Genomic DNA, 25,378 nt, shown 5'->3' on the forward strand with positions numbered 1-25,378 from the left:
TAGAAAAGGTGCCCTAAACATTTTTACCGCGACTGGTGGGGATCCCATCTTGCAGTCAAACAAACAAAATAAAACGCAAGGTGACACCACTCACCGTTGGCACGTGGAACGAGCGCACGCTTTTGGACAACGCTACAGCAGACAGACCAGAGAGAAGAACAGCCTTAGTTGCCAGAGAGCTTGCAAGATACAACACTGACATTGCAGCCCTGAGTGAAACTCGTCTTGCCAATGTAGGTCAGTTGACTGAAACTGGAGGTGGATACACTTTTTTCTGGAGCGGTCAAGGCAGCGATGAGCGTCATGATGCTGGAGTTGGATTCGCCATCAGGAGTCACCTTGTTCGGAAACTTGATAGTCTACCCAAGGGTGTGAACGACCAGCTTATGACATTACAGCTTCCGTTACAGGACAGAAGTCAAGCCACCCTGATCAGCACCTATGCCCCCACAATGAACAACCTGGATGAGATAAAAGACAAGTTCTACGAAGAACTAGATGCCCTATTATCAGTAGTGAGCAGTACCGACAAGCTGATCTTGCTTGGCGATTTCAATGCAAGAGTAGGATGTGACTCTGCAATCTGGCAGGGAGTCATCGGGAGGCATGAAGTGGGCAAGTGTAACAGTTACAGCCTACTCTTACTGAAGATCTGTGTAGCACACGATCTCCTCTTCACCAACACAACCTTCTATCTGCCTACCCGTAATAAGATCTCCAGGATGCGCCCCTGCTCTAAGCATTGGCATCTTATTGACTATGTCATTGTCAGGAGAAAAGACAGGCAGGATGCCAGAGTGACTAAGGCCATGTGTGGTGCTGACTACTGGACAGATCACAGGCTCATTGTCTCCAAAATGAGGGTCTGCATCAGACCCAAGAGGCGACCACAAGGAAGCAAGGTTATGAAAAGAATCAATGCGGGCAAGCTAAAGAACCCCAGCATAGTTTCAGCAGTGGCTGAAAACTTAGAAATCAAGCTTGCTGACCTACACCTTGCAGGCAGCATTGAGGACGATTGGGAACGCTTCAGGGATGCTATCCATACATCTGCTCGGGCCCTCCACCTGCAAGCAGCATGATTGGTTCGATGAGAATGATGAGGAGATACAGGCTCTACTTGTTGAAAAGCACCGTCTTCTTCAGTCCTGTCAGAACGACCCATCTTCAGCTGCCAAGAAAAATGCTTTTACCAGTGTTTGCAGGACAGTCCAGGATAAACTGTGTAAAATGCCGGATGCCTGGCTGAGCACCAAGGCAGATGAAATACAGGGATATGCTGACAGAAACGACTTGAAACATAAGAACGTTAGAATATAAGAAATAGGAGCAGGAGTAGGCCAACTAGCCCTTCGAGCCTGCCCCGCCATTCAATAAGATCATGGCTGATCTGTCGTGGCTCAGTTCCACATTCCCGCCCTCTCCCCATAACCCTTAATCCCCTCTCTTATCAAAAACCCATCAACCCGCGTCTTAAAAATATTTAGCGAGGTAGCCTCCACCACTTCAATGGGCAGAGAATTCCAGAGATTCACCACCCTTTGAGTGAAGAAGTTCCTCCTCAACTCCGTTCTAAACCGCCCCCCCTTTATCTTGAGGCTGTGCCCCCTAGTCCTACTATCCTTTCTGAGCGGGAAGAGTCTCTCCACCTCTATCCTATCCATCCCATTCATCATCTTATACGTCTCAATGAGATCTCCCCTCATTCTTCTAAACTCTAACGAGGACAAGCCTAATTTATTCAGCCTCTCCTCATAGCTCAACCCCCTCAACTCCAGCATCAGCCTAGTAAACCTCCTCTGCACTCCCTCCAAGGCCAAAATATCCTTGCGTAAGTACGGTGCCCAAAACTGCACACAGTACTCCAGCTGCGGCCTCACCAATGCCCTATACAGCCGCAGCAAGACCTCCCTACTTTTATATTCAATCCCCCTCGCTATGAAGGCCAGCATCCCATTCGCCTTCCTGACCACCTGCTGCACCTGCAAGCTGGGTTTTTGCGACTCATGCACTAGGACCCTGAGGTCCCTCTGCACCGTCGCCTGCTGCAGTTTTTCTCCACGTAAGTAATAATCCTTCCTACCATTATTCCTACCAAAGTGGACCACCTCGCACTTGCCAACATTAAATTCCATTTGCCATTTCCTGGCCCATTCGCCCAGCCTATCTAGATCCTTCTGTAGACTCTCACCACCCTCCGCACAATTTGCCTTTCCACCAATTTTGGTGTCATCAGCAAATTTCGACACCCTACACTCGGTTCCCTCCTCCAGATCATCTATATAAATGGTAAATAGCTGAGGCCCCAGCACCGACCCCTGGGGCACTCCACTAGTCACCATCCGCCAATCCAAATAGCACCCATTGACCCCCACTCTCTGCCTCCTATTTGACAACCAATCCTCTATCCACGCTAACACCCTACCCCCAATTCCATGCCCCCTGACCTTCTGCAATAACCCCTTGTGAGGTACCTTGTCAAACGCCTTCTGAAAATCAAGAAAGACCACATCCACCGGCTCTCCTCTATCCACCGCCCTAGACACATCCTCATAGAACTCCAGTAAATTTGTCAGACACGACTTCCCTTTAACGAAACCGTGCTGCGTCTGCTCTATCAAGCAGTTCCCCTCAAGATGCCTCGCTATTTCCTCCTTGATGACGGATTCTAACATTTTACCTACAACAGACGTTAAACTAACAGGCCTATAATTCTCCGCCTTTTGCCTGGCACCCTTCTTAAACAACAGCGTAACATTAGCCGTTTTCCAATCTTCCGGCACTTCCCCGGAATCCAGCGACGTCTGGAAAATAACCACCAAGGCATCCACTATCACCTCCGCCATTTCTTTCAGGACCCTCGGATGCATTCCATCCGGTCCTGGGGACTTGTCCACAATCAGCCCCTCCAGTCTGCCGAGCACCACCTCTCTAGTAACAGTAATGTCATTGAGACCCTCCAGTCCTACCACCTTTCCATCTCTAACATCTGGCAAATTATTCACGTCCTCCTCCGTGTAGACCGAAACAAAAAAGTTATTCAAGAAACGGTTCTATGAAGCCCTCAACACTCTCTACGGACCTCAATCTCTCGGGAGTTCCCCCCCTCCTGAGTACAGATGGTACAACTCTCATTACAGAGAAGGCTCAGAATCTGCAGAGATGGGCTGAACTCTTTGAAGCCATTCTCAACTGACCGTTATCTATTAACAATGAGGCAATAGACAGGATTCCCCAGGTTGATATCAACAGCGCCATGGATGATCCACCGGTAGTAGCAGAAGTCATGAAAGCTGTCAGCCAGCTGTCCAATGGCAAAGCCCCGGGGGCAGGTGCCATACCCACAGAGATCTATAAAGCTGCTGGTTCTGTACTTATCGAGAAGCTCACCGAGTTGTTCCAGTCCTTTTGGAAGCGAGGATCCATTCCTCAGGAACTTAAAGATGCTTCCATTGTACACCTCTACAAGAGGTATGTGACAACCATCGAGGAATCTTGCTGCTCCTCATCACAGGAAAAATCATTGCAAGGGTCCTGCTAATTTGTCTGGTCACTCATCTGGAGCTCGGCCTAATTCCAGAGTCACAGTGTGGCTTCCGCAAAGGTCGTGGTACTACTGACATGATTTTTGCTGCGCGCCAAGTTCATGAGAAGTGTCAGGAGCAGAATCGCAATCTCTTCGACACTGTAAGCCAACAAGGCCTGTGGAGGATCATGTCAAAGTTTGGCTGCCCTCCCAAGTTCATTCAGATGGTACACCAGTTCCATGATGGCCAGAGTACTGGATGGCGGAGAATCCTCTGAGGCATTCCCAGTCACCAGCGGTGTCAAACAGGGTTAGCATGATGTTTACTGCCACACTGAATGATGCCTTCCAGGTGTTACTGGAATCAGCCTCATGTACAGAGTGGATGGGAAACTCTTCAACCTGAGGAGACTTCAAGCTATTACCAAAGTGAAAGAGACTGTTCTGAGAGATTTCCACTTTGCCGATGATTGCACCCTTATGCTGGCTCAGATGTGGGTATGCTGGCGTTGGACTGGCGTAAACACAGTAAAAAGTCTGACAACACCAGGTTTTAGTCCAACCGATTTATTTGATAATAGACTCACAAGCTTTCGAGGTTTCCCTCTTCATCAGGTGAATGGAGAGTTCTGGCCTCAGACAGAGCATATAAAGTACAGACGGTTTAGAGATTACTGATTAGAATGTGAATCCTTACACCTAACCTGCTGTTCAAGACCTGAAGTGGCTGACAATGTGAGTGGGAGGAGCACTGATCACAGGTTACAGAGATGTGTATTGTCTCCAGGCAGTACAGTAAATGAGGTTTTGCAAACCCAGGCAAGTCACGGGGGTTACAGATAGTGCCTGGGTTTGCAAAACCTCACTTACTGTACTGTCTGGAGACAATACACATTTCTGTAACCTGTGATCAGTGCTCCTTCCACTCACATTGTCAGCCACTACAGGTCTTGAACAGCAGGTTAGGTGTAAGGATTCGCATTCTAATCAGTAATCTCTAAACTGTCTGTGCTTTATATGCTCTGTCTGAGGCCAGAACTCTCCATTCACCTGACGAAGAGGGAAACCTCGAAAGCTTGTGAGTCTATTATCAAATAAATCGGTTGGACTAAAACCTGGTGTTGTCAGACTTTTTACTGTGCTGGCTCAGAGCCAGAGATGCAAGTCAGTATGGACAAATATTCCACGGCTTGTGACAACTTTGGACTCACCATCAACATTAAAAAGACCGAAGTCATGCACCAGCCTGCTCCTCATGCACCGTACACAGAACCCATAATCACAATCAAAGGGCAGAAACTACAGGCAGTGGACCAGTTCACTTATCTTGGCAGCACCCTCTCCCAAGCAGTGTCTATTGATACAGAAGTTAACTGCAGAATAGCAAAGGCAACTTCTGCTTTCGGTAGACTGCGCTCCACTGTATGGGAATGTCGAGGAATCAGCCCAGCAACAAAACTGAAGGTCTACAGCACCGCGGTGCTCGCTACCTTCCTGTATGTCTGTGAAATGTGGACTGTGTATCGAAGGCATGCAAGACAGCTCAATCATTTCCACATGACTTGTCTTTGCAGAATATTACGCATCCGTTGGCAAGACAAAGTACCAGACACTGAAGTTCTCTCTAGAGATAGTCTACCATCAGTCCACACACTGCTGACGAGAGCGCAAACCCACTGGGCAGGACAAGTCATCCGTATGTCAGACAAGCGCATGCCCATTGAGCTCCTTTTTATGGAACTCTCTGCTGGAAGGCACTCGCATGGAGGGCAGAAGAAACATTTCAAAGACACACTCAAGGCCTCCCTGAAGTCGCTTGACATTGACACGACCACCTGGGAAATGCTAGCACAAAACCGTCTTACCTGGCGCTGCCTCATCCACAAAGGCTGTCAAGCTCACAAAGCAAGGTGTATTGCTGAGGCACAACTTAAGCGCGAGCTGCACAAGTCCAGAGCCACCAGCACAACAACTGCAGTGTCTACACAAGTCTGTCCAATACGCGCCAGGACATTCCGTGCCCGAATTGGCCTGATCAATTATCTTCAGACACACCGCAACCAGCCTCAAAATGACTAATGGTGTCGAGGCCCTCATCGATGATGATGGATGAACAACATATATAGTATGTTTTGTCTGTATAGTGCACAAGAAACAATACTTTTCACTGTATTCTAATACATGTGACAATAATAAATCAAATCAAATTCTATGATTCTATGAAAAACAGGAATAAGACTGAGGGCACACTTTGTATCATTTAATATTTTAATAATGCATAATTGAGCAGTGTTATTGTTTTCATTTCTGACTCCTTTGATTCAACTCTACATTGACATAAAACATGCAATGCCTTCATCCTGTGAGTCTCAGGTCTACAAATACATTTAATTTCAGTTCGTCAGTGTTTGCAAGCACATGAAATGTCCAAAATTACTATTTTAAGTTGTTAAAGCCCCTGTATATTTCATTGGAGCAGAGGAGACTGAGGGGCAACCTGATCGAGGTCTACAAGATAATGAGGGGTATGGACAGAGTGGATAAGGAGCAGCTGTTCCCCTTAGTTGAAGGGTCAGTCACGAGCGGACACAAGTTCAAGGTGAGGGGCAGGAGGTCTGGGAGCGGGGAGAAAATGTGAGGAAAAATGTTTTTTACTCGGAGGGTGATGATGGCCTGGGAGGTGAGGGTGGGTTGCCTCACAACGTACCTGCATGAGCACTTGGCATGTCATTAGATCAGAAAGTGAAGCGATTGAGGAGTTGTTAATTTGTTTTAATAAAGTGTATTTGTTTTAATATGAGGAGTATGACAGACGAGGCAGATGAACTTAGAGCTTGGTTTAGTACATATAGCTATAATGTTGTAGCTAATACAGAGACTAGATTGAGAGAGGAATAAGACTGGCAGCTTAAGGTAGCAGGATTTGTTTCAGGCGTGACAGAGAGAGATGAAAATGAGGTGGGAGAATTGCGTTACTGATTAGGGAGAATATCACAGCTGAACTGAGGAAAGACATCTTGGAGGATTCATCCAGTGAAACTGAATGGGTAAAACTCAGGCACAGGAAGGATGCAATCACTTTGATGAGGTTGTACTTCAGGCTCCCAACTGGCAGTAGAGATAGAGGAACAGCTATGTGGACAGATTATGGAAAAATGCAAAAACAACAGAGTTGTTGTAATGTGAATTTTAATTTCTGTTCTGTTGACTGGGACTCACTTTGTGCCAGAGGCTTGTGGGGGGTGGTGAGGGGTGGTAAAATGGTCCAATTAGAGATAGGGCCATACTGGACCTGGTATTGGAAATAAGTCCAGCCAGGTGATTAAAGTTTCAGTGGGAGCATTTCAGGAACAGTGACCATAATTCTGTAAGTTTTAAATTACTTACGGAAAATGATAAGAGTAGTCCTTAAGTGAAAATATTAAACTAGGGGAAGGCTAACAACGATAATATGAGGCAGGAGCTGGGGAATATAGATTGAGGGTGGCTGTTTGAGGGTAAATCCACATCTATTATGTGGGAATCTTTTAAAGACTGGTTGATTAAAGTTCAGGCCCAGCATGTTCCTGTGAAAATGAAGGATCAAGATGGCAAAATTCAGAAACCATGGATGACAAGAGAAATTGTGAGCTTAGTCAAAAAGAAAAAGGAGGCATATGCAAGGTTTAGGAAACTGAAGACAGACAGAGCCCTCGAAGAATATAAAGAAAACAGGAAAGAACTTAAACAAGGAGTTAGGAAGGCTAAAAGAAACCATAAAATGCCATTGACAAACAAGATTTAGAAAAATTCAAAGGTGTTCCATACATAAGGAGCAAAAGATAGCGAGAGAAAGGGTAGGTCCATTCAAAGACAAAGGAGGGATTTTACACATGGAACTGGAGGAAGGGTGACGTCTAACAAATATTTTGCGTCAATGTTCACAAAGGAGAAGGACATGACCAATTGTGAGTCTGGAAAGGAATTTATTGATAGTCTAAGGTAAAGGGACGTCTGGTAATTGGAATTCAAAAATGTGGAAACCAAGGTTCAGGGTAAACACATTCCTCTTAGTGTGAAGGGCAAGGCTGGCAGAAGTAGGGAATCCCGGATGACGGGATATTGAGGCCCTGGTCAAGAAGAAGAAAGAGGCACATGACATGCGTAGGCAGCTGGGATCAAGTGAATCCCTTGAAAAGTATTGGGGTGTTAGAATAGAGTTAAGAGAGAAATCAGGTGGGAAAAAGGGGACACGAGATTGTTTTGGCAGATAAGGCAAAGGGGAATCCAAAGAGCTGCTACAAATACATAAAGGGCAAAAGAGTAACAAGGGAGAGAGTAGGGCCTCTTAAGGATCAACAAAGTCATCTATGTGCAGATCCACAAGAGATGGGTGAGATCTTAAATGAATATTTCTTATCAGTATTAACTGTTGAGAAAAGCATGGAAGAAGGGAACTTGGAAAAATAAACTATGATGTCTTGAGGAGTGTACATATTACAGAGAAGATGGTGCTGGAAGTCTTAAAGCGCTTCAAGGTAGATAAATCCCTGGGACCCGATGAAGTGTATCCCAAGACATTGTGGGAGGCTACTGAGGAAATTGCGGGTCCCCTCGCTGAGATATTTGAATCATTGATAGTCACTGGTGAGATACCTGAAGATTGGAGAGTGGCAAATGTTGTGCCTTTGTTTAAAAAGGGCTGCAGGGAAAAGCCTGGGAACTACAGGCCAGTGAGCTTCACATCTCTGGTGGGTAAATTGTTGGTAGGTATTTTGAGAGACAGAATCTACTGGCATTTGGAGACGCAAGGACTGATTAGGAACAATCAGCATGGCTTTGTGGTGGAAAATCATGTCTCACAAATTTGATTGAGTTTTTTGAAGGGGTAACCAAGAAGATAGATGAGGGCAGTGCAGTTGATGTTGTCTACATGGACTTTAGCAAGGCCTTTGACAAGGTAAGTAGGTTGTTGCATAAGCTTAAATCTCACGGGATCCAGGGTGAGGTATCTAAATGGATACAAATGGCTTCTTGACAGAATAAGAAGTCTCACAACACCAGGTTAAAGTCCAACAGGTTTATTTGGTAGTAAACGCCACAAGCTTTCGGGGCTCTGTCCCTTTGTTAGGTGAATGGAGAGTTCTAATCACAAACAGAGTTACTACCAAATAAACCTGTTGGACTTTAACCTGGTGTTGTGAGACTTCTTACTGTGTTTACCCCAGTCCAACGCCGGCATCTCCACTTCTTGACAGAAGCTAGAGGATGGTTGTAAAGAGTTGTTTTTCAAACCGGAGGCCCGTGAACAGCAGTGTGCCTCAGGGATCAGTGCTGGGTCTACCGTTATTTGTCATTTATATTCATGATTTGGATGAGAATATAGGAGGCATGGTTAGTAAGTTTGCAGATGACACTAAAATTGGTGGCAAAGTGGACAGTGAACAAAGTTATCTCCAATTGCAACAGGATCTTGATCAATTGGGAAAGTGGGCTGAAGAATACAGATGGAGTTTAATTTAGACAAACGTGAGGTGATGTATTTTGGTAGATTGAACCAGGGCAGGACTTACTCAGTTAATGGTAGGGCACTGGGGAGAGTTACAGAACAAAGAGATCTAGGGATACAGGTTCATAGCTCCTCGAAAGTGAAGTCACAGGTGGACAGAGTGGTGAAGAAGTCATTCGGCATGCTTGGTTTCAGTGGTCAGAACATTGAATACAGGAGTTGGAATGTCTTGTTGAAGTTGCATAAGACATTGGTAAGACCACACTTGGAATACTGTATGCAATTCTGTTATCCTATTATAGAAACTTTATTATTAAACTAGAAAGAGCGCAGAAAAGATTTACTAGGCTGCTACTAGGACTTGAAGGATTGAGTTATAAGGAGAGGCTGGACAGACTGCGGCTTTTCTCTCTGGAGCATAGGAGGCAGAGGGGTGATCTTACAGAGGGCTATAAAATAATGAGGGGCACAAATCAGCTAAATAGTCAATATCTTTTCCCAAAGGTAGGGGAGTCTAAAACTAGACAGGAGAGATACAGAAGTGTCCAGGGGCAATTTTTTCACACAGAGGGTGGTGAGTGTCTGGAACAAGCTGCCAAAGGTAGTAGTAGAAGCAGGTACAATTTTGTCTTTTAAAACGCATTTAGACAGTTACATGGGTATGATGGGCATAGAGGGATATGAGCCAAGTGCGAGCAATTGGGATTAGTTTAGGGGTTTAAAAAAAAAGGTGGCATGGACAAGATGGGCCGGAGGGCCTCTTTCCATGCTGTAAACCTCTATGACTCTATATCTATAATCTTGGGGGAAAACCGATGACCAAAAACCTTTAAGAACTAGAATTAGAGTTCTGGTTAAAAAAAAGGCTAGATTCCATTAAATGGTTATGTGATCATGTTGCCTAGGAGATGAACAGTGACAAAAAAGGTCAACAAGTTAATTATTGGGTTAAGTAAGTTCCTTGGGGTGGTTCTCTGTTGGAGCAGAGTAGTTTGAGAGTTTAAAATAGAATGAGAGAAACATCTGTTTCAGCAGAATTTGGTTGAAATTCTGAAGTGTTTGCTAGGAAAAAAACTCTTGTTGTCTGTAGGACTCTACCAACAGTGAGTTGGATTTCTAGTATAGCCAAGCTGAGAAGCACGAAGGAGAGAGTTTGTGAGAGAGAGTTTGAGAGGGGGAGAGAGGTTGAGAGTAAAAGAGAGAGTTTCAGATTTACAAATCGTCACCATTAATGAATATTATAAGGGAAGCTCTGAGCTGAGGTAACCACTCATAAAAGATGCCTATGTTGAACCAGGATTTTATAACTTTTGGGTGGTTGGGGGAGATTTGAAGGACAATCATGTCAGAATTAAATGGCAGGGCTAAGAAATCTTCACCTGTGTTCTTATTGTTGACATATAACTCAGGAGAGCTTTAGGGTGCAAGTCTAATGAGTGTAGAAAGAAAGTAGAGATAAAACATTTGACATATAATATAGGTAATTTGTTTCCATTGCATTTTTATTTTCTTTAACGTAACAATCTATTTAACATAGATGCAGTTAATATAGTTCATATTCTTTGATTTTTGTGTAGTAAAATTCTTTTGTATAAACCATGAACATTCTTTTAGTAAATATCTGGGTTTTCAGATCCTTAAAAATAACTAAAAACATTGTTGGTCTCCACCAAAATCATAACAAAATACAGAAAATTAGGGTTTTCCTCACTACTTACTTCATAAGTTATGTAATCTGGAGGTAATTTCATCAGCATGTCATCAGCTAGATGGGCAACTACAGCCTCTCGTGTTTCTCCAATCCCTGTTGCGCTGTCCTTTGGCTGGATGCTGAGTATTGTATCAAGCACATCTTGGGCTAGTTTCCTTTGATAGGTGATGTCAGCATTAGGATGGAGGCCAAACACCTCTGGTGTGTCATATGCTGGCAGGCTCTATTAAGACACAAAAACAGATTAAGCCGACAGGTATAATTTCATTCTTAGTTATTTGCGTTTTTTAAAAAACACAACTTATCTTTCAGTTTGTAGGTTTGAGGGAAAATTTCTGCAGATTCTTCCATACTTCCATCATAACTTTTATGGAAGTACTAGAGATGAAGCATGAATAGCTATTTTTAGACCTTTATAACATTTTTCTGAACTCTCATTGGAGAAACCCAGAAGCTGTGAAGAATGGGTTAACTGAAATTTGTCAGACTCAAATCAATAGATTTTTGTATGTTGATCAAAGGTTAAGGAACAATGATGAATAACTGGAATTGAGGTACAGTCGGCCATGAACTATTTAATCAGTAGAACAGGCTTACGGGATGAATGACCTACTTTTGTTCTTATGTAACAAATCAATCCTAACAAACATGTAGCCTCCTATCAGGTTACGTCTTCATAATTGAACCAATGAGTCTCTGGATGAGTTTACAGGGAGCAAAAACTTCCTGAGACTTATTATTTTCCTTTACTCAATCCTCAGGAACATTTTCAATTTCAGCTAATTAAATAAGCTGTACTTTATAATTAAGAGTCCTTGATCCTTAATTGTTGGAATAGCCACCAGACTTATACCAAGGATCATTTAAGCAGCACGGGTGAATATAATAGATTCCATGGCCAGAATTTTGTGTTCCGTGTAAAATTGCATGGACATGATTTCTTCTGGGATACCGCTTGCTGTGGCCCAGATACAATTTCATGCTAGGACTGACAGGATTTTGAAAGGGAAGTCCATCTATATCCTTGTTAAGTTACCACTTAAGAGCCTTTTACTGCCCAGCCTCAATTTTTAGGCTGGTGGGCACCAGTTAGATCAGGGTGCCGAATGGAAAATGGAACAATCCTGAGATCAGGTGGGAGGGAGTGTAGTGGATCCTCCCCTCAGGAACATAGGAGCTCTGGCCCTTGCTCCCCCAGGTCTACTCTCAACACCAAGATTATCCTTCTCCCTCCCCTGCAAAGGGCATCCCCTGAAGTCCAGCCCCTCATCTTAGGCTCAGGCACACCACTGGAGTACCTCTTCTGGCCACTGCAGTGTTGTGTCTGGAGGGGCTAGAGTGCTGTCAGCAGATTGCCCAACAGCTCTCCAAAGCAGGACTTCCATCAAGCACTTACTATCCTGAAAATTCAGGCCAATGACATTATTTGAGGAATATTAGGAGTTCTCCCAGTGTCTTCTGTCAAAGTACCATGCACAAACAGGTCCTTCTTCCACAACATGTATGCTGTTTCAAGGGAGCTTGCTTTGGACGCATTGGCTGCTATACTTCCCTACATTATGATACAATTGGGCTTTGAAGTAATTAATTGTTGGAATTCCAATGCACATGATAAAGACCTATAGTAATGACTTGTAAACTGATCAATTAAAGCTGGGGACTTCTGCAATCACAACAGACTGATGCAGCATAACTATTTTGCACAAGTTTTACCTTATTGCTTCTTTGTTATATGCATGAAACATTGTTATGAAAAATTAACATCCTAACTACATACATTATCTATAAATTTTACTTTATTATTTTATTAAGCAAACAATATGTAGTGTGCCAAATATACTTTTATATATAAAAAATAGCATTGGCCATATTAAATCAGATGACACACAGCTAAAAAAAGGAGTGACCTACTTTCCAAAGCAGGTTGTATTATTCTACAGTTAAGGTTGCATTAAGACTGCAAAATTTTCTTCAAGACCATTGAGTTTAACTGTTATTTGGTAATGGACTTTCAGGCTTTAATCACTCTTCAGGTTGCGAATTAGCATTTGGGATAACATTCTTGTACTGTTTCTTTTCTGAAAAGATGATCACTTCTCAGCTTTTGGACTAAGATTGAACATAATATCAAGACTGAGATCAGATGTAATGACTGTTCTTGTCAGCTTGGACCTAGAATGACTCTTTTGTGTAGACTGTGAATTGGATTCAATTTTCAATTTGAATTGGGTTTTGGACCTCCTTTTCTATAAGAAATTTGCCTAAGCATGACAAGAAAGTATGGTAAAAGGAGACCTACGGGAAATCTGTGGGCACAGATGTTCTTATTACATAGACAGATACAGATAGTTTCCTCTTTAGGCAAAATGGTTTTGCCTCAAACTCATTTTTGGGCAACTTAAAATTGTACTTCCTTTCAAGTATATACTTTTATAATGAATTTCTTTCTAGAATTAATGAATGGCATGAAATCATAGGATGTTGCAGTTCCTGGGTGGAGTGCTGCACACCATGTTAATTACTGACCTGTGATCCAGGTGGCACAGTAGCACAGTGGCAAGCACTGCTGCCTCACAGTGCCAGGGCTCAATTCCAGCCTCAGGGCACTGTCTGTGTGGAGTTTGCACTTTTTCCCCATGTCTGCGTGGGTTTCCTCCAGGTGCTCCAGTTTCCTCCCACAGTCCAAAAAGATAGGTGTGTTAGGTTGATTGGCCATGCTAAATTCACCCTAGTATCAGGGGGATTAGCAGGGTAAATGACGATTACGGTAATAGGGCCTGGATGGGATTGTGATCGATGGCCAAATGGCCCCCTTTCTGTACTGTAGGGATTCTATGATTCTTTAACTCACAAAAAGTCAGAGAACAAAGAAAATTACAGCACAGGAACAGGCCCTTTGACCCTCCAAGCCTGCATCGACCATGCTGCCTGACTTAACTAAAACCCCCTATCCTCCGGGGACCATATTCCTCTATTCCCATCCTATTCATGTACTTGTCAATATGGCCCTTAAAAATCACTATCATATCCACTTCCACTACCTCCCCTGGCAACAAGTTCCAGGCACCCACTACTCTGTGTGAAAATCTGCCTTGTACATCTCCTTTAAACCTTGCCCCTTGCACCTGAAATCTATGCGCCCTAGTAATTGACTTTTCCACCCTGGGAAAAAGCTTCTGACTATCCACTCCGTCCATGTCTCCCATAATCTTGTAGACTTCTATCAGGTCTCCCCTCAATCTCCGTCACACCAGTGAGAACAACCAAGTTTCTCCAACCTCTCCTCATAGCTAATGCCCTCCATATCAGGCAACATCCTGGTAAATCTTTTCTGTACCCTCTCCAACAGGTCACATCAGTCAGCTTCCTATCTTTATTCCCTTTTCCCTCCCAATTACTTGCAAAACGATCAAAGTTGGGGTCATCTGCAGTCACAGTAGAATGATACAGCATAACTTTATTTATTATGTAAATTTTTATTTATTTTCAGAAAAAGAATTGTCACGAAAATGTCACATCATAACCACACAATTATGCAATGTGTTTTGCATATTATATGTAAAGCAAACCTGTATGTGTTGTAAGTATTGTTCCACTGTAGTACAGTTAGGGATGGTGTAATCCTTATAAAAGCAGAAGTTTGATCCAAACATACGCTCACTGAACCACACTTTAGCAAAAGTGTTTAGCAGTCGCTTATCATAATCATCTGTGACACGACCTCCATACTGGATTTCTCCAATCATGTAATAAACTGTATTCCAAGACACACCCTATTAAACGGGATGAAGTATTCACCCATTAGTCCATAATCAGACTGAAACGGGAAAATAAAAGTTTAAATATGATTATGGTTTATAACAATGTTTTAGAAAAATGTAGTTTTAAAAAATAAATCAAATGACGAGATGTAGTGACACACCATGTAGTATTGTTCCATTGTAGTAGTTGGAGATGGTGTAATCCTTATAAAAGCAGAAGTTTGATCCAAACATATGTTAAATTGCCCCTTAGTGTCAAGGGGACTAGCTTGGGTAAATGCATGGGTTATGGGATGGGGCCTGTGGGGGGAGCTAAACAATAGATGGCAGAACCATCAGGAGTATAGACACACAGAGGCACCTGGGTGTGCAAGTCCACAGATCCTTAAAGATGGCAGCACAGGTGGAGAGGGTGGTGAGGAAGGCATATGGCATGCTTGCCTTTATTGGACGGGACATAGAGTATAAAAGTTGGCATATGATGTTGTAGCTATATAGAACGTTGGTAGGCCACATTTGAAATACTGCATCCAGTTCTGGTCGCCACACTACCAGAAGGATGTGGAGACTTTGGAGAGAGTATAAGAAAGGTTTACCAGGATGTTGCCTGGTATGGAGGGTCTTAGCTATGAGAAGAGATTGAGTAAACTGGGGTTATTTTCCCTGGAAAGATGGAGGATGAGGGGTGACCTAATAGAGATGTATAAAATTATGAAGGGCATAGATAGGGTGAACAGTGGGAAGCTTTTTCCCAGGTCAGAGGTGACTAACACAAGAGGTGATGTTCAAGGTGTGGAGGGCAAGATTCAAGACAGATGTCAGGGGGATGTATTTTACACAGAGGGTGGTGGGAGCCTGGAATGCACTACCAAGTAAGGTGGTTGAGGCAGACATGCTGTGATCGTTTAAGACTTATCTAGATAGCCACATGAACAGACTGGGAATAGAGGGATACAAACGAATGGTCTAGTTGGGCGCAGGCTTGGAGGGCTGAAGGGCCTGTTCCTGTGCTGTGTTGTTCTTTGTACATCCTTTTGTTACCTCAAGACTTGGACAAAGCAACACTCTCCTAGCTGGCCTCCCAATCTTCACCCTCTATAAACTTCAGTTCATCAAAAACTCTACCGCCTGCATCTTCATCATTTCTATTTCACATATCATGCCTGTTCTCACCAGCTTATATTGGCTCCCTGCCCAGCAATGCCTTGAATTAAAAATGATCAACTTTGTGTTAAAATTCCTTGATGACTTCACACGTCACTTTTCCGTAACTTTCTACAGCCTTCTGAGAACTCTGTAATCCTCCAATCTTCTGCATTCCTGATTTTCTTTGTTTCATCACTAGTAGTTGTGCCTTCAACTTATTAAACCCATAACTTTGAAATACAGCACCTTTTCACTTCTTTACCTCAGTTAAGACAGTTTTTAAGAGCTATCACTTTTGACCAAGCTTTTGGTTACTAGCCCTTATGTAGGTGGGTGTCAAATTTTGTTTGATAAGGCTCCAATGAAAATCTTGAGAGCTTTTATTACACCAAAGGACACTTTTTAGTTGCAAGTGATGTTGCAAACAAGATCTTAAATAGGCTATTTTGTAAATAACATTTTTATTTAACTATTTTATAAATATTGATGCAAGGTGTCCTTCCACAAGACTTTAAAGGGGGCTTCATTGTTCACATCTACAAACACCAATCCTGTGACAATCACAGAGGAATATCTCTTCTGTCTATTGCCAGAAAGATCCTTGCCAGAACCCTTCTAAATGAGCCCATATTACATGTTGAGTAGGATCTACTTCCAGAGAGCCAGTGTGGTTTCAAAAAAAGCAGGGGAACTATCAACATGATGTTTGCTTTTCTTCAACTGCAGAAGAAGTGCCAAGAACAAAATGCTGACTTATACACCTCCTTTGTTGACCTAACCAAAGGCTTTGACACTGTCAGTCTTGAAGGGTTCAGGAAGATTATGAGCAAAGTTGAGTGCCCAAACAAACTTATTCAGATGGTTTGACAGTTCCACAATGGCATGCAGGCTTGTGCCCTTGGTGACAATGAGACTTCAGCCCCCTTCCCTTTCACCTCTGGAGTGAAACATGGCTGTGTACTGCTGCTGGCCTTCTTTAGCATTATGTTCTCAGCCATGCTTACTAACGCCTTCCAGGATGAGGACCCAGACATAGACGTTAACTACCAATTAGCTAGCAAGCTCTTCAACCTGCAACCCTCCAGGCCAAGACCAAGGTCCTTTTGTTAGATTGTGTGACTTTCTATTTGCTGATGACTGTGCACTAAATGCTGGAAGTGAAGTAGATATGCAGCACATTATGGACCTATTCTCCACATCCTGTGATAACTTCATTCTCACCATCAACATAAAGGAGACAGAAGTCATGTTCCAATCTGCTCCAGGAAAGTTCAATCAAGAGCTGACAGTGAGAGTAAACGATCAGTAGTTGACCGCTGTAGACAGCACCCTCTCACTCTGTATTCATATTGATGATAAGACTGATGCCAGAATTTCCAAAGCCATTGTGTCATTTGGGAGACTTCACTCTTCAGTACGGGAATGTGGAGGATTGAATCTAAAAACAAAGCTTAAGGTCTATCAAGCAGTCGTTCTCTCTGTCCCTCTCTACATGAGTGAGACCTGGACTGTCTACTAGCAACACGCGAAGAAAATCAATTGCTTCCACCTTTGCTGCCTTCGCAAGCTCCTCAATATCAAGTGGCAAGACAATGTCCCAGACGCAGAGGTCCTCGGGAGAATTGGCATGGTCAGCACCTTCGCAATGTTACAACAAAGAACTGTTCTGAAGGGCTGGACATACAATCAGAATGCCTGACAACCAACTCCTGAAGGGAATTTTCTACAGAGAGTTCCAGAACGGAGCATGCTCCCATTGCAGCCAGAAGAAACACTTCAAGGATACCCTGAAAAGCTCCTTCAAGGACATTAGAATTGACACTGCATCGTGCAAGACCTTGTCCAGGGCCACTCGGCCTAGAAGAATGCATTTGCCATCTGCACATCAGCATACGAAATACAATGGATAATGTTAGTCCAAAACAAGCATAAAGGAAGAACAGTGCCCCCAGTTACCTGCCAGCCTCATTTTCCTGTCCCCACTACACTAGAACCTTCCATGCCAAGATAAGATTTATCAGCCGCCTTCGCACCCACACAGCCCAATGTCTGGATGACAAATTAAGCTGGTCTTCTTCAATACTGAAGGTGAATGATGATGGTAACATATTTTCTACATAATTTCATGGAACATGATTAATTTGAGGTTTTAGTTTTATAAATCTGCCTACCCCTTTTACACTAACAGGACGAAACCACTTCCAAGTTCCTAATATGCGTAATCTATTATGATATGCAGCAAGAACAGGAAGGGGTTTGAAAAAATAGAAGGACAAACTTTTTTTTTGTATTTCCTGCAGGATTGCAAGCACGATTTCACCAGCATTCAGTGAAAATTCTTACTATTTAGAAATATAAGGACATTTATTGGAACAAAGTCAGAATGGGAAAGGTCAAAATGGCTACTCAACTTTGAGAAAAAGGATTGTACCTTTTTGCTGTCTGTATCATCAAGGTGGTTTTGCACAAACTGGATTGTAGCATTTAAATCAGCTTGATTGAACTCATAAGGAATGTTCCAGCCAAGAGGTCCGAACTTACGCCTTTCTTGCACAGTTGAATGTAGGAAAGCCACTGCATATAGCATGGGTTTCCAATGAGATGTGTTACTAACATCTAGCTGGTCTTGGCTGATACCTTAAAGATAACAAAAGTAGAAGTGCATTGGTGGAGATCCCATTGCGATCCTTAAGGTTATGAGGCGTATCTGCTATAAGTAGATAATGTGCTCAATTAATGATGAATTCATCTTAGGCACATCCTGAGGTATAAGCAAGGGTTTTGAGAAAGTTTGAAGGTTTGATGTAAAATCTTTAAAGAAGGCATTAAAAGATTTAGAAACCATTCACTGTTGCACAGTACTTACATTACATTTGGCCTAATGGGTCTATGCTGGTGTTTATTTCCCATTAAGCCTCCTCCTACCCTTCATCATTTTTAACCCAATCAACTATTCATCTATTCCCTTCTCCCTCACATGCTTATCCAGCTTCCCCTTAAATGCAGTTATCCCATTTTCTTTATTTACTCTGAGCTCCATCACACTCTGAAGTTTCTCCTAAATTCTCAAACTGGATTATGAGTGACTATCTTATATTCCCCTTTGTCATCACCTCCTTTATTGTCTATTGAATTGATGTATGCCATCTCCTTTAGTTTCAATTTCAATGTATACCATCTACAAGGAACTCATCAAGAATCCATAGACAGCACCTTCCAAACACATGACTGTTCCCCCCAAGCCACTCACCATCCTGACTTGAAATATATTGCCATTCCTTCAATGTTGCTGGGTCAAAATCTGGAACTCCCTTTCTAACAGCACCATAGGTGTACTGACACCACTTGGACTGCAGTGGTTCAAGAAGGCAGCTCGCCACTACCTTCTCAAGGACAATTAGGGATGGGCAATGAACATTAGCCTAGCCAGCAAATCTCATCCTGTGAATAAATTAAAAAACCTGCTCTCTTCACCAGGTCTAGCCTATATGTCAGTCCAGTTCTACATCTTTGTCGTTGGAATGGTGGCACAGTGGTGAGTATTGCTGCCTCACAATGCCAGTGACCCGAGTTCAGTTCAGCCCTTGGGTGACTGTCTGTGTGGTGTCTGCACATTCCCCCCATTGTCTGCATGGATTTCCTCTGAGTGCTCCGTTTCTTCTTCCAAAGATGTGTAGGTTAAACTGATTTCCCTTAGTACCCCAAGATGTGTAGGTTAAGGGGATTAGTAGGGTAAATATGTGGGATTACAGAGCCTGGGTGAGATACTCTGTCGTAGAGTCGGTGCAGATCTGACAGGCCAAATGGCCTCCTTCTGCACTGAAGGGATTCTATGACTTTTAATTGCCCTTACAACTGTATGGTTTAATAAAGGGCAGGGCAGTGTTCAGCAGAAAACATTAATTTTCAATTGATTACTATATTTCTAAGATTTGGCAATTTTTGTTCTTTTTAAATATCTCCATCTGCTGTCCTCCAGTTAGGATGGTAGGGAGGCTTTGAAAATTCTCCATGGCTGCTGTCAATGCGATGATTTGAGCCAACACAAAACATGCTGAGAGATAACGTAGGATGAATATCAGGTGAGGCTTGGAAATTAAATTCCTAGTGTGAGAGTACATCAAATTATATCCAGGTCCTGAACTGTATTTAACACTCCAAAAATTCCCCACAGCATAATTTCATCCTACAGCTAGTGGAACTATGCTGGAAAACCATGATTCTCACAACATGAAAATGCATGGAATGCTGGTCTACAAATAATGTTTAATCAATGCAGATAAAGCAATTTTCCAAACAATTCTGTAACGCCAAATTTGTGATCAATAAGAAATAGTACAGCACGCAAGGTACAAAGGTCAAGTTATTCTATGTGGAATACCAAGTTCCAAAAATGTTATAATTATTTAGGCTTAAAAATATAATCTTAGATTTGTTTAATATATAAGTAGCTTTTGCAGCTGTCAAAGGAGATATTTGCAATGAAGGCCAGTAAAAGATAAAGAGATTGTAGTGGAAGGAAAAGAAGAAACCATGTTCAGAATAAGTAGTTTTGTGGCCATGGAGAAGAAAGAAATGGATTGGTATATACTTATCGACTGAGTATAGAATACGTTTTATTTTCCATGCAAGCATTGTTTAATGTAGACTCAGTCTGCCACCTTCATTACATCCTAGTTTGACTGCTTTACTGTGCTGGAAACCTCTTTAAAAAATCTCCTGTCTCAGTCCATTATAAAGATATGTTCAAATACGAATGGCAATTTAGGAAACAGAAGACACCCAATTGTGCATTACCGATCCAAATTACAATAATTTGTGCTTCATTTTACGCAAATATTTAATTTGCGTAATATTAATTAAACAAAAGCAAATGCAATTTTTGCATAAATCTTGGATTAGCAAAGACAGTTACATTCTTAAATGAGATGGATCATGATCATTATAAATGTAGTGATTGCTCATTGTGAATGTGCATGTGTGGACATTGGGTGAGGATAAGATTGGGATGCAATACCCCTTCCCTCTCCATATTTGGATACCTAGCTCATTAACATGGCTTACATATGAAAAATGGTAACTTAAGTAAAGTGCAAGAAGAGCAGTCAAAGCTGTTGGTGATTGAACTACCTTCCAGTGAATTCAGTGCCTCCAGGAGGAGACAGGACATTAAAAGAGGGAAAGTAATTGTAAAACTTCCATTAGGTTTGAACACAGTCTGTATTGATGCATACATGGGAAGTCATTTAAGCTACTTTGGCAGATAATACAAAAATTGACTTTTTTAACCTGTGTATGTTCGCTTCAGACCCGCTTTTAATCCTTGAGGTGGTTCATTGGTAAATTTTATTGCCATTTGCAGCAGAGTAATGGGGAAGTGCGTGTGGACCTCAGTTGTTATCCACAGTCGGAATGAGTTGTGAATAGTCTCAGTTTCTGTAATTGTGTCCATCAGTTCATCCATGAAATCCAGTCCTAGGTGGCAGTTCTGAAGTAAAGCCCAACCTCCCTAAAAGTGAATCCCAAAAGCCAATTACATTAATTGCAGATGAATTTAAAAGCCAGCACAAAACAGTTATTATTTAAAGGTGAAGATATGAGGTCACTTTCTCTTTTCCTTCTGTGGTTTTTATACTAATGTCCCAAAATAGACTCTATTCCTGATTTTTTTTTTCAACTTCTTTAATGGTTAGTGGCTGGCTTCTATTTGGCAACTCACTCCATTAAATTGTCGAGATCAATAGTTTAACCATTAGAAGAGAATGTAATTGTACAGTGATCAATTCGGAGTGCTGTTGATGTATCAATGTCCTGTGGCAATACATTGATGCAGGAGGTAGTTCAAATCTCTACAACAGCAGCTTGTTCTCAAGACCTCTATACAATAAAATTACACAATCTCAAAGAAACATGCTAACTGAACTAATCTGCCAAATTAAGGTTACAGAGATAGATGTTCTATCTTTAGCCACAGAGATAGTAAGAAACACAGATACCTGTAATGAACAGGTTTGTATATAAATTGGTAAATGTTAATCCTCTTACACTTGACATCGTCTGCTGAAGCAATCTGCGCGCATGTGTCTCTTGGCCCTGACCCATAGAAACATAACGAGTCTCAATGTTCAATCTCTTCCCAAGGACAATGATGCGGTCTGTAGGATCAGAGCCCATGGAGAGGAAACAGATGAGAGGGGTTCTGGTGTCAGATTCCTCCCAAGTTTTTTCAAGGTCCAGAATAACACCTTCCGCATATTTCTCACCCATAGAATCGATAATATATTTGCGGGCCTAAGTGCATAAAAATATTGGTCTCTATTTTGTTAATACATCTTAAGCTAAATTATCACAAAAATTTCAAAATTAAGTGCAACATTTCTGCAGTTCTTAATGAGCTGAATACAAATACAATGAGGTTCTGTGAAAATCACTCCATTGGCCTGTTGACTCTGACAATCTATTGGGTCAGTGCAGTACCTGACAGAACCTCACACAACTACCTGACCTCAGTTAAGAAGGCAGTAAGGTCATTCATTTTAAGAAACAGTTATACTTGTAACAGTTGTTAGCTTTGCCCAGAGGGTATTTTTGCCACTGTCACGGAATTTTCCAGCTATACTCACCCAAGGCCAGAACTTCCTGCCTGAGGTCAACGGACCTTTGCATGATTCACCCCTCCCGTGGCTAAGATTCCCGTGGCAATCAGGATGGGAAAATTCCGCCAGAATTGAAACCCTGTTCCACATAATCAAAGCTTCTGTGTTTGCCAACATTACAGTAATGAGTAAATCTCCAAAATCAGTGTTCATTGTGTCTGTCTTTTGCTTTCTCATTGAAGAATAGAACAGCCAACAGTTCCTTTATTTATAAACTAGATAAAGTTTTAAGAATGGCAATACAGGAGGAGCAGTGATGGGCGGTTTCTTCAAGTTGAGGGAGTTGCAAGGCTTCAAGTTAACATGGACAAACACATCTGAGAACATTGTTTCTAGCTGAGATTATTTCAGTTTATACTCATAGAAGCTGGAGCCATTTACGTGTCAGGGAAGGAGAAAGATTTCTGGAACAAATGTTTCAGAGGCAGTAATCCTGCTTAGAAACAGGAAGCTTACAGTTGTCAAAGAAGGAGTGGTGACTATCCAGATATCAGGAAAGCAAGGGGAGGCAGTGGCATGGTGGAATTGTCAGTAGGCTAATAATCCAGAGACCCAGGGTTATGCTCTGGATACCTAGGTTCAAATCCCACCAAAGCAGATGGTGATATTTGAATTCAATAAAAATCTGGAATTAAAACTCCAATAATAACCATGAAACCATTGTCAATTGTTATAAAAACCCATCTGTTCACTAATGTCCTTTAAGGAAGGAAATCTGCCCCTTTACCTGGTCTGGCCAACACGTGACTCCAGGCTCACAACAAGTGAGTTGACTCTCAAATGCCCTCTGAAATGGAGGGCAGTTAGAGATTGGCAATAAATGCTGGCCCAGTCAGCGACATCCACATTCTATAAAAATGAATTTAAAATTTAAGGAGGGATAGGCTAAAGCAAGAACAGGTTACTTCCAACCAATATGAAGTAGTGGATTCCTGTGGGGATGGTAAGAACAAGACTGTCAAATGGGTTGCATTGGAATCAAATAGTATCAGATGACTCTTGTTGGGGAAGATTGGCAATTCAATTAGCTTGTAATAGGGATAGGAGAGTTGAAAATGCTCTGATGAAGTGCAAGTATGGCAAAGATATAAGTTTGGAAATAAATTGGGTGAAATGGAATAAAGAAATATGAGAACAGAGCACATAGGATTAGGACAGCTGCTTGTGTGCCAAACAAACACCTACACTGACTGACTGGCTGGCTGGGTGGAATGGAACAGCTTGTCTGTTAATCATTTCTGTGTATTTCTATGCCAAAGTGGTAGTTTTACTGAGCAAGTTATTGGTTCAGTCTTTATTTACAAAAGTTCCACCTGTGCAATCGTTCTATCTGGGCACCAGGATCGGACCAGTAAAAGCTTGCCAAAACAATGCAGAGATTGATGGTAACCATCAGGTATGAACTCCTCCTCTTCTGGAGCATCTTTATCATACCAGATTTTCCACTGCTTCTCATTGCGAGCAATCTATAAATGTAATAAATGAACAGCTGTTAATTGCTTAAGCATTAGTACCTTAAGGAAATGGAATTCCTCTGTAAAATTCCAGTCACGACGGATTTCATATGTGGTGACCAGAACTGCACACAGTACTCCAGCTGTGGCCTAGCTAGTGTGTTATACAGTTCCATCACAACTTCTTATATTCAATGTCTTGTTTAATAAAGGGAAGTATTCTAAAAGCCTTCTTAATCACTTTATCTACTGTCCTGCTGTCTTCAGAGATCTATGGACTTACACACCAAGGTACCTCTGATCCTCTGCACTTCTTCAGATCCGATCATTCATTGCCTTGTTAGTTCTCCCAAATTGCATAATTTCTCAGTTTTCAAGGTTGAATTCCATTTGCTACCAAACTACCCATCCAAATAGCCCATCTATATCATCCTGTAATCTAAGGCTTTGATCTTCACTATTTACCACACCATCAACTTTTGTGTCATCTGCTAACTTAGATACCTCCGAGTGACATCCAGATCCAGAAGTGATCCCTGCAGAACACCATTGGACACAGGCTTCCTCCAACCATCACCGTCTGGCTCCTGCCACTAAGCCAATTTTGGATTCAATTTGCCAAATTGACTTGGATCCCATGAACTCTTACCTTCGTCATCAGCCTCCCATGTGGACCTTGTCAAAAGCTTTACTGACCTCCTTGTAGATTCCATCAACTGCCCTATCCTCATCTACACACCTATTGCTTCCAGTTCTCTTAATATATATTATCAATAGTCACTAATCTTTAGTTTACAGCTTGTTTAACTTCACTTTCTTATATTCAAGTTGGATCTTTTCAATGCAATTGTATCTCTTTTTGGTTCTTGTAGCTGGTTCTAGTGCACCAATCCATCAGATTATAGCACATCTGATTGCACATTTTAGGACACTACATCAGTTCTCACTGTGGTAATTTGCTTTAGAAATAGTGTTGCACATTGCTGCTCAATGATATCCAGTCACTCTGAGTGCTGGCAATTGGGTCCCATTCTGCACCCAACATTCAACCAGTCCCAATATTCTGCACTCAATTGCTCCAGCATTCTGCTGGTCCTGATACTCTGCATTCAGCAACTCCAGTATGTCATCAGAACTGATACTTTGCACTCACTTTCCCAAGTCTTAAAACAAGAAGGAAATATCAAAGGAACCATAAGGCAGTGTTCAAATTTGAAAGAAAATGGTTTTGATCAAAACATGGAGTCATAATCTGCTTTTCCTGTGTTTCAGTTTACACAATACAGCAACCCATCAGCTCTGATTCTTTGCATTCAGTTCCCCAGCACCTTAGCAGACCAGTTCCCAATTCCTATGAAATATACCATTGCTACTCTGCTCTGATTTCCTGTAATATTCTAGAACATCACTACAGCACAAACAGGCCCTTCGGCCCACAAGTTGTGCTGATCATATCCCTACCTACCAGGCCTATCTATAACCCTCAATCCCATTAAATCCGATGTACTCATCCAGAAGTTTCTTAAAAGACCCCAACGAGTTCACTTCCACCACCACCGACCGCAGCCGATTCCACTCACTCACCACCATCTGAGTGAAAAAACTACTATTCTAGTAGTCCGGTTGAACACTTCCT

The 25,378-nt window shown here is 42.2% G+C and overlaps 1 protein-coding gene across 1 annotated transcript in view; it reads right to left on the reverse strand.

Moving 5' to 3' along the window:
• Nucleotides 1-25,378, reverse strand: part of LOC145342419 (dynein axonemal heavy chain 5-like) — a 230,601-nt gene that overhangs the window by 13,925 nt on the left and 191,298 nt on the right. The window contains exons 73-78 of the mRNA XM_080187984.1: nt 23,602-23,754; nt 21,678-21,923; nt 20,922-21,141; nt 18,064-18,269; nt 14,295-14,498; nt 10,733-10,948 (exon numbers count right to left, since the gene is read on the reverse strand). Of these exons, the coding sequence (XP_080044110.1) occupies nt 10,733-10,948; nt 14,295-14,498; nt 18,064-18,269; nt 20,922-21,141; nt 21,678-21,923; nt 23,602-23,754 (1,245 nt within the window). The remainder of the gene's footprint in view (nt 1-10,732; nt 10,949-14,294; nt 14,499-18,063; nt 18,270-20,921; nt 21,142-21,677; nt 21,924-23,601; nt 23,755-25,378) is intronic.

Source organism: Carcharhinus amblyrhynchos, chromosome 4 (genome assembly GCF_965287045.1).
Source record: "Carcharhinus amblyrhynchos chromosome 4, sCarAmb.v2.hapA, whole genome shotgun sequence".
NCBI classification, from domain to species: Eukaryota; Metazoa; Chordata; class Chondrichthyes; order Carcharhiniformes; family Carcharhinidae; genus Carcharhinus; species Carcharhinus amblyrhynchos.